The 13,913-nt window shown below is 51.0% G+C and overlaps 1 protein-coding gene across 2 annotated transcripts; it reads right to left on the bottom strand.

Annotated features, from left to right (window-relative positions):
• Window positions 1-162: 162 nt before the first annotated feature.
• On the bottom strand, window positions 163-9,018 carry LOC111140346 (keratinocyte differentiation factor 1). 2 transcript variants are annotated; one of them, XM_022492627.1, is made up of 4 exons: window positions 8,858-9,018; window positions 3,393-4,460; window positions 2,863-2,937; window positions 163-2,304 (listed from the first exon to the last, which is right to left on the bottom strand). In XM_022492627.1, exons 2-4 carry the CDS (start codon window positions 4,426-4,428, stop codon window positions 2,222-2,224), a joined length of 1,194 nt encoding a protein of 397 aa, XP_022348335.1. In that variant the 5' UTR covers window positions 4,429-4,460; window positions 8,858-9,018; the 3' UTR covers window positions 163-2,221. The 2 variants fall into 2 exon arrangements, with proteins under 2 accessions (XP_022348335.1, XP_022348334.1); XM_022492626.1 differs by having other exon boundaries at window positions 8,845-8,890.
• Window positions 9,019-13,913: the final 4,895 nt, after the last annotated feature.

Below are 13,913 nucleotides of genomic sequence, written 5' to 3'. Positions count from 1 at the left end.
ATAACACAAGCGGTCATTGCCACCTACAGAAGATCTTGAGGCCCTACCACTGTCGGGTCTGGCTCCAAGTTGCTTAGGGTTCTAAAGAAATTAGACCTGATGTTGAGGGGCTGGGAGAAAGGGGCTAACTTTGCAGGAGGGGATGGCCTGTTTTACCTTCTATTTTCCCTTCCCAGGTTCATGGATCAGCATCCGGAGATGGATTTTTCCAAGGCCAAATTCAACTAGGCCCTGTGTTTGCCTCCCTGAACTCTTGGGGCTGAGCCCCCAGCCATCCACCTTCTTTCCTACCCTCCCCTGGGATGTGGGGGCCTTGGGATTGGGGCAGGCATGGGACTGGCTCAGGCACACTGGTCCTAGGGCATCATGGGAGAAGGGCTGGGGCCTTTTTGGGGGGTGTCTTACCTTCCCCAGTTGGCCTGCTATTACACATTAAAACTATTTACTCCACCTGTGTCTCTTCTTCCCTCTGGCCTTTCCCCAGGGGACGGGCCTCTCTTATTGCTGCTGGTGGGGGCTTGGCTTCTAGTCCAGATTCTGTCATATGACCTAGAGCAAGTCCTTAGACCTCTCTGGGGCTGTTTTTCATTACTTAAAGGGAGAAATAAAACAAGGCTTTTTAGTCTGTGTGAAAGAGCAAAGGTGAGTTTTTCTGGTTACAGGGACCAGAATATATTGTCATATTCTCAAAGGGGCCCATGACTCAGCAAAATTAAGACCAACTGGACTTGATTCCATTTTCATCTCTAAGACCATTTCTCACTGTGGACATTCTCAGTCTTGGAGAGGCCTTGACATGCATGATAGAGCTGAAGGCAAGGGGCCAGTTTTGTCACTGGCACTGGGGCCTTGTCACAGACCCCAAGGGGACGGTCCTATGTGTCTGATAGGGAGCTGGATAAGTAGTTTGTCTAATTGTCACTTCCCAAAAGGGCCTGTGGGGACAATAAAAAGGTGAGGTGTGGGAGCTATAGGTGAGTGGTTAGGGATCCTGGGCACCTAATTCGTTCAGCCAAGAATGGGCTTGTGGGCCTGCTCTGTCCTCACTGCTGAGGACTAGCAAGACACTCCTGCGTGTGAGGAGTAGCTAAGTAGGATTTTTCTGAACCCAGTTGGGCTTCTGTCCAAATGGGGGCCTTCTGCCCCAAGCAGGTCAGCTTGCCAACTTTGGGGCAGAACTGCCAAGAGGCCAGCTTTCAGGTCCAGAGCCAGTTACTAGCTGTTCGACAAGTTCCTTGATCCCTCTGAGCCCCAGCCTCCTAGTCCTGACCCCACTTCAGGGTTACTGGGAAGGTCAAGAAGGTCCCAGTAGATCGCAGTGCTCTGTCAGAACCAGGGAGAGGTGGAAGGAGCCTTGTCTGAGGCTGGGAGGGGGCTGACCCATCCTCAAGGATTTAGAGAAACTGCAGGGATGGCCAGAAGCAGGCCAGGCTATAGGCGGTGAACTGGGGCAGCAGGAGGGGTCCGGGTAGGCCTACCTAGAAGAACCTCTCAACAATGACAGAAACCACTTGTCAGACCTTTCTCAGGTACGTAAACTATAGAAACTGGCTCATTGGAATTCAGTGAACCTGAGAGGTGGACATTCTTGGTCTCATTTTAGCCTTCTGACTGACCCCACAACACTAAGGCAGTCTGGGCCCTCTGTCCTGTCTCCTGCTCTGTGTATCGGTCAAGCTGATTGGACAGAAAGAGCATTATCACAGCCAAGATGACCAGGCAGTCATCTACTATCTTTGTACTTGAAACTACGGTCGTGTTAGCATATAGAACATAAACCAAGAACCAATAGAACATAACGTGGAGTGGGCACTGCCCACAGAATTTGAGACAAGAGGCCCTGCCTGCCCCCCAACCCAATCCATTTAAGATAAGCTGCTTTGAGCTGTCACCCTCTCACGTGCTACCCTCATCCTGGGGAGAGGGGAGTTTGCTTGACTGGTTACGGTAGAGCTGGGATTCAATCCCAGAAGGTAACTCCTCTAAGTCTTTGCCTTCCATGATCCAGGCTGCCTGAAGACCGTGGGCAGGAAGGAACAGGCCCAGGCAGGGGTCAGGCCAGTGAGGGATCCAGGGTGATGTGGGCACCTGTTGCCCAGTGAAATGCACGTGGTCCAGGAACCAGTCAGCCGAAGTGGGAGGGGCCGGGGGGGCCCAGCCTCCTCCAAAGGGGGTCCTGCTTCCCCTCTTCAGGCTATGGGCTCTACTTCTCCCAGAAGGGTTAGCAGTACACCTGGAGCAGCGGTGCTCCTGACGAGTCTGTGTCTGTGCCCTGGAAGGATGAATCGTGGCTGGCTGGGTATCCTGAGGGGAAGGGAAGAGGAAACAGAGGCTTAGAGACGGAAGGAGCTCATCCAGTCCCACAGACAGGGAGAAGCCTGTCAAGGAGGAGCAGAGTAGGACTCAAGCCTGGGTCAGTCTGATCTCGGTCTGATCCTGACTGGATGACCCACTCAGGTTCTTGACCTCTCTGAGCCCCAGCCTTGCTGTCTGTTAAAGGGGAATGACCCCACTCCTGGGGGCTCTGAAGACCAAGGCGGCAGCAGTAGATGGCACAGAGGGTGCCTTTTCAGCTCCAGTGCATGGCCTCCGCCCTACACTGTCCTCCCCAGTGACTGGGGGTGCTCAGATGCAACTTCTGGGTACCTGCCCCCTGAATATCTCCCAGGTGAAGCCTTGAAGCCAGCTTGCAGGATCAGGATGGGGTCTAGGCTGCTCAGGCTTCTGGTTCCTTTCTGATCCCATCCCCACGCACCCCCAGAGAAAGCTGGGAGAGGGCAATGGCAGGGACGGGGCGGGGGGGTGTGGAGGGAGGCCCGAGGACAGTTTCCTCTCTCTCTATTCATCAGGTCAGGACCAAACCTGGGGCTCCATAAGGCCTCAGCTTCCTGGCGATGGCATCTGCAGTGGTCTCCTGGGAGATCTGCACTGTGAGTTCTAGGGAGGGAACAGGAGGGGGCAGTGGTCATTATCACATCCTTTCAACCCTAACCCCAACTTCAGCTCCCAGCCTGATGAGGGAGGGGTTATCTACACCTGGGACGGGTTTGAGAAACAATGTTTAAAACAAAGACACAACTAGCATATGCGTGTGTGTGTGTGTGTGCGTGTGCGCGCGCATGTGTGTGTAGTGGTGTCTAGGTGGGGGATTTGGTTAGGCCAGGGCCCAGGTCTAAATTCATATGGGATCCTGGATCTGTTAACCAGGCTAGGCCTGCAAACTCTGGCACGTCGTACCAGGGGACAGAGGGGCCTCTTAGGGGACATGAAAGGACAAAGGAGAGCAGGGATGGGCCGAGGGGTGGACCCACAGTGGCCACAGACCCAGTGCAGCCCTCCCTTGGCCAGAGCCTCCTCCACTCTGTCCCTTAGCTACAGGGAACCCCACCTACCATCCTGGCTGAGCCCTGAGCCCACCATGGTCTCATGGCCACTGTCAGGGGCAGCAGCAGGGGCCGCACCCCGCGCAGAGCGCCCCTCTGTGGTCTGCGGGCGGGCTCGGCTCTTGCGGGTACTGATGCGAATGATGCCGCGAACCAGGCGGCCCTCGGCATCCTGCTCATCCAGGTGGTAGTCCTGGGTGATGCTGCTGATAAGGTCCGAGATCTTACTGGTCTTCTCCAGGAACACAGTGTCTGATGTGCACTTGGCCAGCTCGTCAATCTGGTGTACACTGAATAGCTCAGTCAGCTTCTTGAAGATGAGCACATCGATCTCTCGGCTGGACATGGAGCCGCTTCCTATCTCGGGCAGGTCCAGGTCTGACTCATGGAAGGAGTAGTACTCTTCGGAGCCACGGGGGCTGCTGGCGAGGGTGCTAGGCAGGCTGTGCCGCATGGGTGGGGGTTCAGCCAGTGGCTCCTTGCAGCAGGAGTCCGCATCAGGGGCTGGGGAGGTGGCGCTGCGGTAGGGATACACAGGGATGCCTTTGAGCTTGACGTCAGGGTAGCTGAAACTGCTACCCATGGTTGACTTGAGCCGCTGGCCGTCCCGTCGGCTGGGAGGTGCGCGGTCGGGGCTGGGGGGTACTCCATTGTGTTCTTTGGCCCAGCTGGCTTCAGCAGCCCCCTCAGGGGAGTCACCAGCAGACAAGCAGAGGCTGCAGCCCCGCATGCAGGCCCCGCATCGCTGGAGGCAACTCCGGCAGCGGCGGAAGCAGAAGGCAGCCCGGCACCAGTCCCACACCCACGGTCTCCAGGGCAGGCAGCAGGCCGGGGGCTCAGCAGCAGACTCAGGAGAGCTGGAGATGAAGGTAAGGCTCTCGGGCCCATGGTGGCCAGGGTCCTTGGGGTCTGGCCTGCGGGTGCGGCGGCTTGGTGGGGGTTGGGATGGCTCATCAAAAGTCTCCACGCATAGTTCTGTTGGCTGCTCCCAGGGTCCCAAGCGTGGGGGCCCAGATGATGGGCGGGGGTGTCCAGGGCGGGGCATGGCTCACTGCATGATTTACTGCAGCCAGGCACCTGGGAGGAGAGGCCGGGAAAGAGTCACGTTCAAGGGTGCAGTTAGGCCCAGGAACCCTCACCTAGCGTCCCTACCTCTCCAAAGAAGAAATTCTGTCTCTGGTCTAACCTACATTTCAAAAGTTCCCGGGACAGGGTACCGGGGTGGCTCAGTCAGTTAAGCGTCTGACTCTTGATTTCTGCTCAGGTCATGATCTCAGGGTCCTGGGATCAAGCCCCGTGTCGAGCTCGATGCTCAGTGCACAGTTGGCTTGGGATTCTCTCTCCCTCTCCCCCTGCCTTCCTCTCAAATAAATAAATCAATCTTTTAAAAAAATGTCCTGTGTATTATATAAGACTGATGAATCACTGACCTTTACCTCTGAAATGAAAAATACATTATATGTTAATTAATTGAATTTAAATAAAAATTTTAAAAAATTTAAAAAGTGTCCTGAGATTTCACACCCAGGGATGTGGTGGGGTGGCTACCATTGAAAAAGCAGAAAAAAAAAAAAAAGAAAAAAAAAGAAAAAGCAGAAAATGACAGGCACTGGAGATGTGGGGATGGAGGAGCCCTTGGAGAATGGTGTGGCCACTGTAGCAGACAGCACAGCAGTGCCTCCAAAAATCAGACACAGGACTGCCACGTGGGCCCGCAATCCCTGCCTGCAGTCCCCCAAAAGGATGGGAAGCAGGAACTGAAACAGACATTTGCATGCCAGTGTCCACACAGCAGCATTATTTGCAATAGGCAAAAGGTAGGAACCACCCAAATGTCTACTGACAGATGTATGAATAAACAAAATGCCACATATACTTACAATGGAGTATTATTCAGCCCTAAAAAGGAGTGAGACTGATACGTGCCACAACATGGATGAGCTTTGAGACATTATGCTAAATGAAAGAAACCTGACACAAAGGACACATATTGTATGGTCCCACTTATACAAAATATCTAGAACAAATTCTTAGGACAGAAAGTAAAACAGTGGTTGCCAGGGGCTGGAGGCAGGGGCAAATGGGAAGTTAGTGTGTAATGGGTAGAGTTCCACTTTAGGAAGACAAAAACGTTCTGGAGATGGATGTTAGCGATGGTCAAACAATACCCAACAATGTGAACGTGTTTAATGCCGCAGAACTGTATGGTTAACGTGGTAAAAAAATTTTTAAATGGCAAATTTTATATAATGTACATTTTACCACATAAAAAAAAAAAATCTCCAGAGATCTCCCTTTCCGGGGAATGGTCTCCCTCAGTTTATTCCCTCTGTTGGTAATCCCACCCAACAGAGTCTCTGAGGCTCTCAACACATGCTTTCCATGTGAACCTGACCATCACTACCTTCCCTTCCCCTTCGCCTTCAAATCAGTCATGGGAATGTGACAGTTCCCCTGTCAATGTTTCAGTCGGGGTCAGATTTGCTCTCCTAGCAATATTTAACACCAAGCATTCTTTTGCTTCCTTTGATTAGACAAGAAAGCCAAGCCACAAAATACACTTTCTTTCCCTTCTTGACTTGGTTGCTAGCGAGCTCAGAGTGAAGACTTCATTCATTCCATAATCACGGAGCCCGGCCCCATGTTAGGCGCTGTAAAACCACAGATGATCTGCCTTTGGCTCAGGTCATGGTCCCACGGTCCTGGGGTCAAGCCCCACATCTGCTCCCTGCTTAGTGAGCCTGCTTCTCCCTCTCCCACTGCCTGCTGCTCCCATGCTGTGCTCTCTCTCTATCTCTCTCTCTCTCAAATAAATAAATAAAATCTTAAAAAAAAAAAAAAAAACCATACACAGATGAATAAACTACAGACCCTGTTCTTGTGATTTGCTCATGGTTTTGTAGGAAAAACAGATGCTTAAAATCTCCTAAGATGGGACATGTAGGTTATATGAGGCATTTTGGGAGTGAATAACTATACCTAAGGGAGTCAGGGAACCTTATGTAGTCATGTGTGGAAGGTTCTTGATCCCATGTAGGGGTTTGCCCTGCAACAACCTGGATTTTTTGCAACACTGATCCTTTATCTTTTTATCCCTGATTCAATGGCACTGGGGTCCCAGAACTGGTGATGTGTGAGGAGCCTGGGGGTAGGCATCAGGAGATCTGTGTTCTAGTCCCAATTGTGGCTCGAACAGACAATGTGCTTCGGACAAATAAATGCCACTTCTTTAAACAGGGCCACGATCATCTCTCACCCAGGTACTATCAAGGCTCCCGTTCTGGCCACCTACATTCCCTTCTACTTGCTGCAGCCAGGGAGAACTTTAAAAATCTGGCGAAACCTGGCAGATTCCACTGTAACCAAACGACCAAAGTTAGCTATCCTCAGTAAAGGGATGAACTGACATCCTGTGCCTCCTGGTACTCGGCACTAAGAAGGAAACCACATCACTTAAGAAGTAGTTCTGCCCCAAATGCATAACCTGAACGTAATCATGAAGAGATGTCAGACAAGTCCAACTTAAGGGAATGACAACCAAATGCAATGTGTGATCCTGGATTGGATCCTGAATCAAGAGGAGAAATTGGATACTGGATAATGTGGATAAGTGGTGAAATTTGAAAGTAGACTGTGTATTACAGTAATATGCCAATGTTAAATTTCCTGAATTTGATTACTACGGTTATATAAGACAACGTTCTTATTCTCAGGAAGTATACACTGGAGCATGATGTCAGCAAGCTAATCTCAAAAGTTTCCTAAGAAAATCAGAAGGTCCGTGTGTCTCAAGAGAGTAAGGGAGGGAGGAAGGAACGCTAGCCATGGCGGCTGGTAAGAGGATACAGGAGTTCTTTATTCCTGTAATTATTGAACTCACTCCCCTGACCCCATTCTGCACTCCTTCTCCAAGGCCCCTCCAGCTCCCCAAGCAGATGGGAGCCCCTCTCCCCACAGCTTTCTGCTGGGCTCTGTCAGCTGGGTTGGCCTTGAACCCACTGTTTGAAGATAAGCCTATATGACCCCAAGGGGCAGGGACTGTGACTGTGTCTGACTGCTTTCTGGCTCGGTGTTGGAACAGGGTTGGGTACAGTAAGTGCTTCAGGGGACTGACACATTCTGTGTGACCTCAGAATAGAACCAGGAGCATTGGGAAGGAAGAAAAAGGACTTAGACTCTAGGCTGACCAGACTAGGAGTAGCAGCAGCCTCGGGGAAGAAGGATGAAATCCCCTCTCCAAAAGTGTGTACACGGAGACTCTAACAGGTGACTTGGAAGTCCCTCGTGATCCAGACAGGCCAGTGGTTTAAAACCTTTGCCTTGGGGGGTGAGTATGGAATCATTCATTCACTTAATTAACAAATACTTAGCGAGGGCCTACTGAATGCCAGGCATTGTTTTAATTTGGTGGATACAGTGGTAAAACAGACAAAATTACCTAATCTGCAGACCTAAATCTGCATTCTAGTGAATGAGTTAGTTATTGATGGCTTACATTGTTCTATGTGCTGTGAATGTATTAAACCAATTCTTGGGGTGCCTGGGTGGCTCAGTGGGTTAAGCCTCTGCCTTCAGCTCAGGTCATGATCTCAGGGTCCTGGGATCGAGCCCCATATCAGGCTCTCTGCTCAGCAGGGAGTCTGCTTCCCTCCTCTCTCTGCCTACTTGTGATTTCTCTGTCAAATAAATAAATAAAATCTTAAAAAAAACCCAAAAACCAACCAATTCTCACAACCTGATTTGTAGGTATTATTGTTGTTGTTGTTGTTACTATACACCGAGAGGCCCAGATAAGTTAAATAAGTTGTTCAAGCCACACATCTATTTGTACCCAAGCAGCCTGGCCGAGATTCTTACCCACTACCTCATCCCATCTATTACTTGGGAGGAAGGGGGCAAAGTGGCCAGCTGCCAGCTCCATGGATAAGCCTGAACCCATGGAGGGACCACAGAGGAAGCCCTGAGTCTTCCAGACTCAGGCCTTGGATGAGGAGGTTGGGTGTCTCCACATTGTTTGAACCACACTGAGCTCTGGGGGACCTGGGGTTTCTAAAAACATCAAGGGGTTGGGGCACCTGGGTGGCTCAGTGGGTTAAGCCTCTGCCTTCGGCTCAGGTCATGATCCCAGGGTCCTGGGATCGAACCCCGCATCGGGCTCTCTGCTCAGCAGGGAGCCTGCTTCTCTTCCTCTCTCTCTGCCTGCCTCTCTGCCTGCTTGTGATCTCTCTCTGTCAAATAAATAAATAAGAATCTTTAAAAAAAAAAAATCAAGGGGTTACTGATGATGGTCTGGGTCACTCCTTCTCTACCTCCAAGGCTTAAGGATTTGCTACTATTCATTAAATTCACCCACCAAATATTTATTGAACACTACCATGTGTCCAGCACTGTGCTAAATGCTGGGGAAATGGCAGGGAATGGACCAGAAACAGGCTCCGGCCCAAGAGGACTTTCACTTTACCTAACAGTCACACCTGCTCAGGAAGTAGTGTATCTCCACTTTACAGATCAGGAAGCTGAAGCTCAGAAGTGACTTGCCCAGAGACACCGAGCTGGAAAGGGATGGAACAGGATTTGTCCTATGGTCTGCCAGACTCTGGAGCCCATGTACTTTGTTTTGTGCCACATACCTGGAATGGGGTGAGACAGAGGGAAGTGGGGAGCAAGACCTAGGGTAAGGACAATAGCTCCTCTCAGTTTCCCCCACCCATCTAGGTCCAGAAACCTCCTAAAGTCAATCTAAAAGCCCATTTTTTTCAGGTTCTATCATCCCCTAACTGCTGCTGCCCCCACCTCCCAAGCCCTAGGAACACTGGTCACTTGGTTGAGTGAGGGCAGGGCCCCTGCTCCTACTGTTGCCTGGAACAAGACTCTGGGCCTCAGTCTTCTCCTCTTTAACAAGGGAAAAGAGGAGTCTTCCTGGGCCACTGTGAGGTTTCAACGAGATATTCCGTGCAGGCAGCTTGGTGTGGTGCATGGAGTGGGAGGGGCTTGGAAGCTGGGCGCCCCAAGTCGCTGCAGGGATCTTCCTCAGAGTCAAAAGGTCCTAACCCCCCCTCATCAAACTTCTCTTGATGGTCTTCCCCCTTCCCTAGTCCCTGAAAACACACACACGGGTCTGTCTCTGTACTATTCCCCTCCTCCCAAGGTCCCCAGGACAGGCCCCACCCCTGTACCCAGCCCAGTCTAGCACACTCCACCGAGAGGGGCACCCCAGACCTGCTCGGAGAAACAGTCTTCTGCTCTCGCACCCGGCGCCCCCGCACCCTCTATTTCCTGCCCCGAAGGCTCAGCCTGCGACTCCGGCATCCGGGGACACCTATTCGTGAGGCACGGGAGAACCAGACCCCGGCACTGCCCCTCGGATCAGCACAGCCCCTACACCAGCAGGGACCTCGGGGCGAGCACCACCCTCTCCAGCTGCAGGGACCCTCCGCCCGCGGGCAGACGCAGCCCCTCTCCCCACCTGACATCTTTCCTCCGGGGGTGCACGGTCGCTCGCCCCCTCCCGACCCTGCCTCCCCGGGCCAGCACAGCTCCCGCCCCCAGCCAGCGCAGCCCTGAGGGCGACCGCGGCCCTCCCACCCCACTCTGCCCGCCCAGCCCCGGCGCCCGCTCGGGCCGCTCCCCGGCCGGGCCCGCACACCCCGGAAGTGGGAGGGTGGCGCCCGAGGAACTGGTCCCGGGACCCTCCCCCGCCCAGGCGCAGCCTCAGGGGTCTCTCCACACCAGTGCCGCCGTGCTTCGCGCCCCCACCGGCCCGCGCGGGGCTTACCTGTCCCGCCAGGTGAGCCGCCTCCGGCTCGGCCCCTACCCCCGCCCCCTTCGCCGCTCACCTGGAGCGCAGGTGAGCGTCTCGCGGGAGCGCGGCACGGGCCGCCGCTGGGGACACACTTCCTGCCTCCGCGAAGCTCCGCCGCCGCCGACGCCGCCGCCGCGCACCTGGGCTGAGGCCCCGCCCTGGGCGCCGAGGGTGGCGGCGGGGTAGGGGGCGTTCTCCGAGGCCTGGCTCGCGCGCTGTGTCTACGCCCTCCAAGCGGTACTCAGCCTGGTCTGGCTAAGTGAGGCGGGCAGGGTAGACCGACGCTGGCGGTTCAGTCTCCTCTTCCGTTGAATGGGCAGGTAGTCCGAGCAGTCTCCGAGCACCTGGGGAGCGCTTGCCGGCTCTTAAAGGCGCAGCTCCAAGGGTGTGTATCTCCTGGGCTGCCTTCCCTGGCCCCTAGGCCTGTCTGGTTTCCTGTTATATAGAACAGTTCTCTGTACTTCGTTATCATAATACTCAGCACACAGTTTTCCTGTCTTGTGACTCCTCCTTTTCTGACTTGAGGACACGGTCTGGTCTTGTTCCCAATGCTCCCGCTGCCCAGTGCAGGACCGGCACATACTAGGTACTCAGCAGATTTTCTCAATTGAATGAACCGCTGGGCTCCCCGAATTTTTCCTTTGCCCTGAGACAGAATAGGGGGTGTGCGTCCTCTGCTCAGCTGCGCAGTTCACCTCCGTTTGGGAAAGTCTGTAGGGGAGATCAACTACCTCTATTCTGGGGCCTAGAAGCAGGGTGGAGGAGGGGGCTTGGCTGTCCAGTCCTGAAAGACTTATCACAGAGCCACAGAGGTGACCAAAATGGGCCATGACTACCACATCCCGTGGAGTCTCTGGAAGAGGGACCATCACTGGGTGGCAAGAAGTCAGGGCTCAGACTCTCTTGGGTTCCTGCTCTCCATAAGAATAATAACAACAGTACCAATAAACAAATGACTTTCTTCCTTTTCTTTTTTTTTTTGAACACGTGACGTTCAAGGAGCAGCTCCAGGACTCATGCTTACATAGTATTATTTAATCCTCCCACGAATCTGTGAGGTGGGTTAGGTGTTATCATTCCCATTTTACAGATGTGGAAACTGAGGATAAGGAAGGGGAAATTATTTGTTCAGGCAGTTGGAAAAAACCGTGTGAGTTTGGGCAACACACCCTCCTTCTCTAAGCCTATCTGTGGAGATAATAATACCTCTCTCCGGCTGGGAGAATTAAAAAAGATAATGGATGCAAAGTGAGATAAAGGATATGTGGAGAGATCTTTGGGGTAAGGATTGGTAGGTAGGAGGAATTCAGCACTGCCTAGGTCTCTCGCCCTTCATGTACTGGTACACATCCTCCCAACCCTAGACGGAGATCCTGCCAACTAGGATAGAGATCTTTGTCTGCTCTGTTTGGGTCTCAAGCCCTCCCTTTGTCCAGCCAGGGTGGACCACTCCTTGGAAGATGATTCCCATGGCAACTGGAGCGTTTCTTTCCCTGTCTCACCCCTCAGGGCACCATCATCTCATTCTGTGGGTCCCTTACCATATGCATACAGCAGGTGTTCAATTCCACGAGAAACCCTCTGCAACTCCCACCACATCTTGTCCACATTCTCACCTGGGGGCAAATAGTACAGTGTATCCTCATTTGGACCTCAGAAAGTGAGTCGCCATGTGTATAGCTGAAATCTGTGTATCCTAAGACCAGCAAGTCCATTCCTGGGTACAACCACAAGAATGGCACGCATACGGGTACCTGGGTGGCACAGTTAGGTTAAGTGTCCAGCTCTTGATTTCAGCTCAGGTCATGATCTCAGGGTCCTAGGATGAAGCCCCATGTGGGCTTAGTGCTCAGCGGGGAGTCTACTTGGGATTCTTTCTCTCTCCCTCTCCCTCTACCCCTCTCCTCGCTCGTGCGTGCTCTCTCTCTAAAATAAATAAATAAGGGGCACTTGGGTGGCTCAGTCGGTTAAGTGATTGCTTTCAGCTCGGGTCATGATCTCAGGGTCCTGGGATCGAGTCCTGAATCAGACTTCCTGCTCGTTGGGGAGCCTGCTTCTCTCTCTGCCCCTCCCACCACCGCTCATTCTCTCTCTCTCTCTCTCTTGCAAAAATAAATAAAAAGACTTAAAAAATAAAATAAAGTAAATCTTTAAAAAAAAAAAAGGGCACATATGCGCCAGGAGCCATGTATAAGAATGGTAATAGAAACATTGTTAATGGTATCCCCAAACCAAAAACATTCAAATACCATTGACAGGAAATGAAGAAATGTGGAATAATTATACAACAATAGAAAATGAATGAAAAAACAGCAATACGGCTGAATTGTGGTGATATAATATTGAGTGAAAATTCAGTCAGAAGAGCATGTGATTCTTGATCTCAGTGTTGTGAGTTCCAGCCTGCTTTTGGTGTAGAGATTACCAAAAAAAAAAAAAAAAAAAAAAAAAAAAATTAATTGATTAAGAAAAAAATGCAAGTCCCAGAAGAGCATAGATGGAATGATACCCGTTTTGTAAAATTCAAATATAACCAGAACTACTATATTTAGGCATAATATTGGGTTGAACTTCATGAAGCTGCTGGGTTGTGACCTGTTTTGACCTATAAAAAGGGCAAATTCATAAGGCCCAGCCTAATTTATGTGTGAAAAAAAAACTACTAAAAAAGAAAAAAGCAAGAGAATGAAGAACACAAAATTCAGAATAGTGATTACCTGGGGGTGGGGTGGGGGAAACAGTAAATAGATAGTTTTTAGTGATTTTGTAGTTCTTGGGTTGGATGATAGGTTCAAGTACTTTCATTTTTATCATGAATGAATGAATGAAAAAATATAAATTTATGCTGTAAATAATGAAGGCTGTTGTCACTTGCAAAGTTCTCAAGGTAGCAAAAATGTGAGAGTCTAGCGTCTTAGTTTTTCTCCCACTCATTTATTCATTCTTTTTTTTAAGTTTAAGGTATGTTTTACCTTATAACTCGCCTTTTTAGTGTACAGCTCTGTAAGTCTTTGATTTTATTTTTAAAGATTTTATTTAATTATTTGTCAGAGAGAGAGAGGGAGAGAGAGCAAGCACAGGCAGACAGAATGGCAGGCAGAGGCAGAGGGAGAAGCAGGCTCCCTGATGAGCAAAGAGCCTGATGTGGGACTCGATCCCAGGACGCTGGGATCATGACCTGAGCCGAAGGCAACTGCTTAACCAACTGAGCCACCCAGGCGTCCCGGTCTTTGATTTTTTTTAAAGATTTTGTTTATTTATTTATCAGAGAGAGAGAGAGAGAGAGAGAGAGAGAGCACAGGCAGAGGGAGCAGCAGACAGAGGGAGAAGCAGGCTCCCAGAGGAACCAGGAGCCCAAGGCGGGACTCAATCCCAGGACCCTGGGATCATGACCTGAACTGAATGCAGACAGATGCTTAACCAACTGAGCCACACAGGCTGATCCCTGTGAGTCTTTAAATGTTCATGCAATTTTATTACTCAACACCACAATCATGATTTACTTAAAAAAAAATCTTAAAAAACAAAATGATGTTCTAATACATACTACAGGATAGAGGAATATTTTTTAAGATTTTATTTTTAAGTAATCTCTCCACCCAACATGGGGCTTGAACATACAGCCCTGAGATCAAGAGTTGCACACTCCACTGACTGAACCAGCCAGGAGCCCCAGCATAGATGAATTTTAAAGACATTATGCTAAGTGAAATAAGCCAGACACAGAA

This window comes from Enhydra lutris, unplaced genomic scaffold, assembly GCF_002288905.1.
Source record: "Enhydra lutris kenyoni isolate GAN:26980312 unplaced genomic scaffold, ASM228890v2 scaffoldscaffold584, whole genome shotgun sequence".
In the NCBI taxonomy this organism is placed as follows: domain Eukaryota; kingdom Metazoa; phylum Chordata; class Mammalia; order Carnivora; family Mustelidae; genus Enhydra; species Enhydra lutris.
The sequence above is the reverse complement of the archived record's forward strand: the minus strand, read 5'-3'. Positions and strand labels throughout refer to the sequence as shown.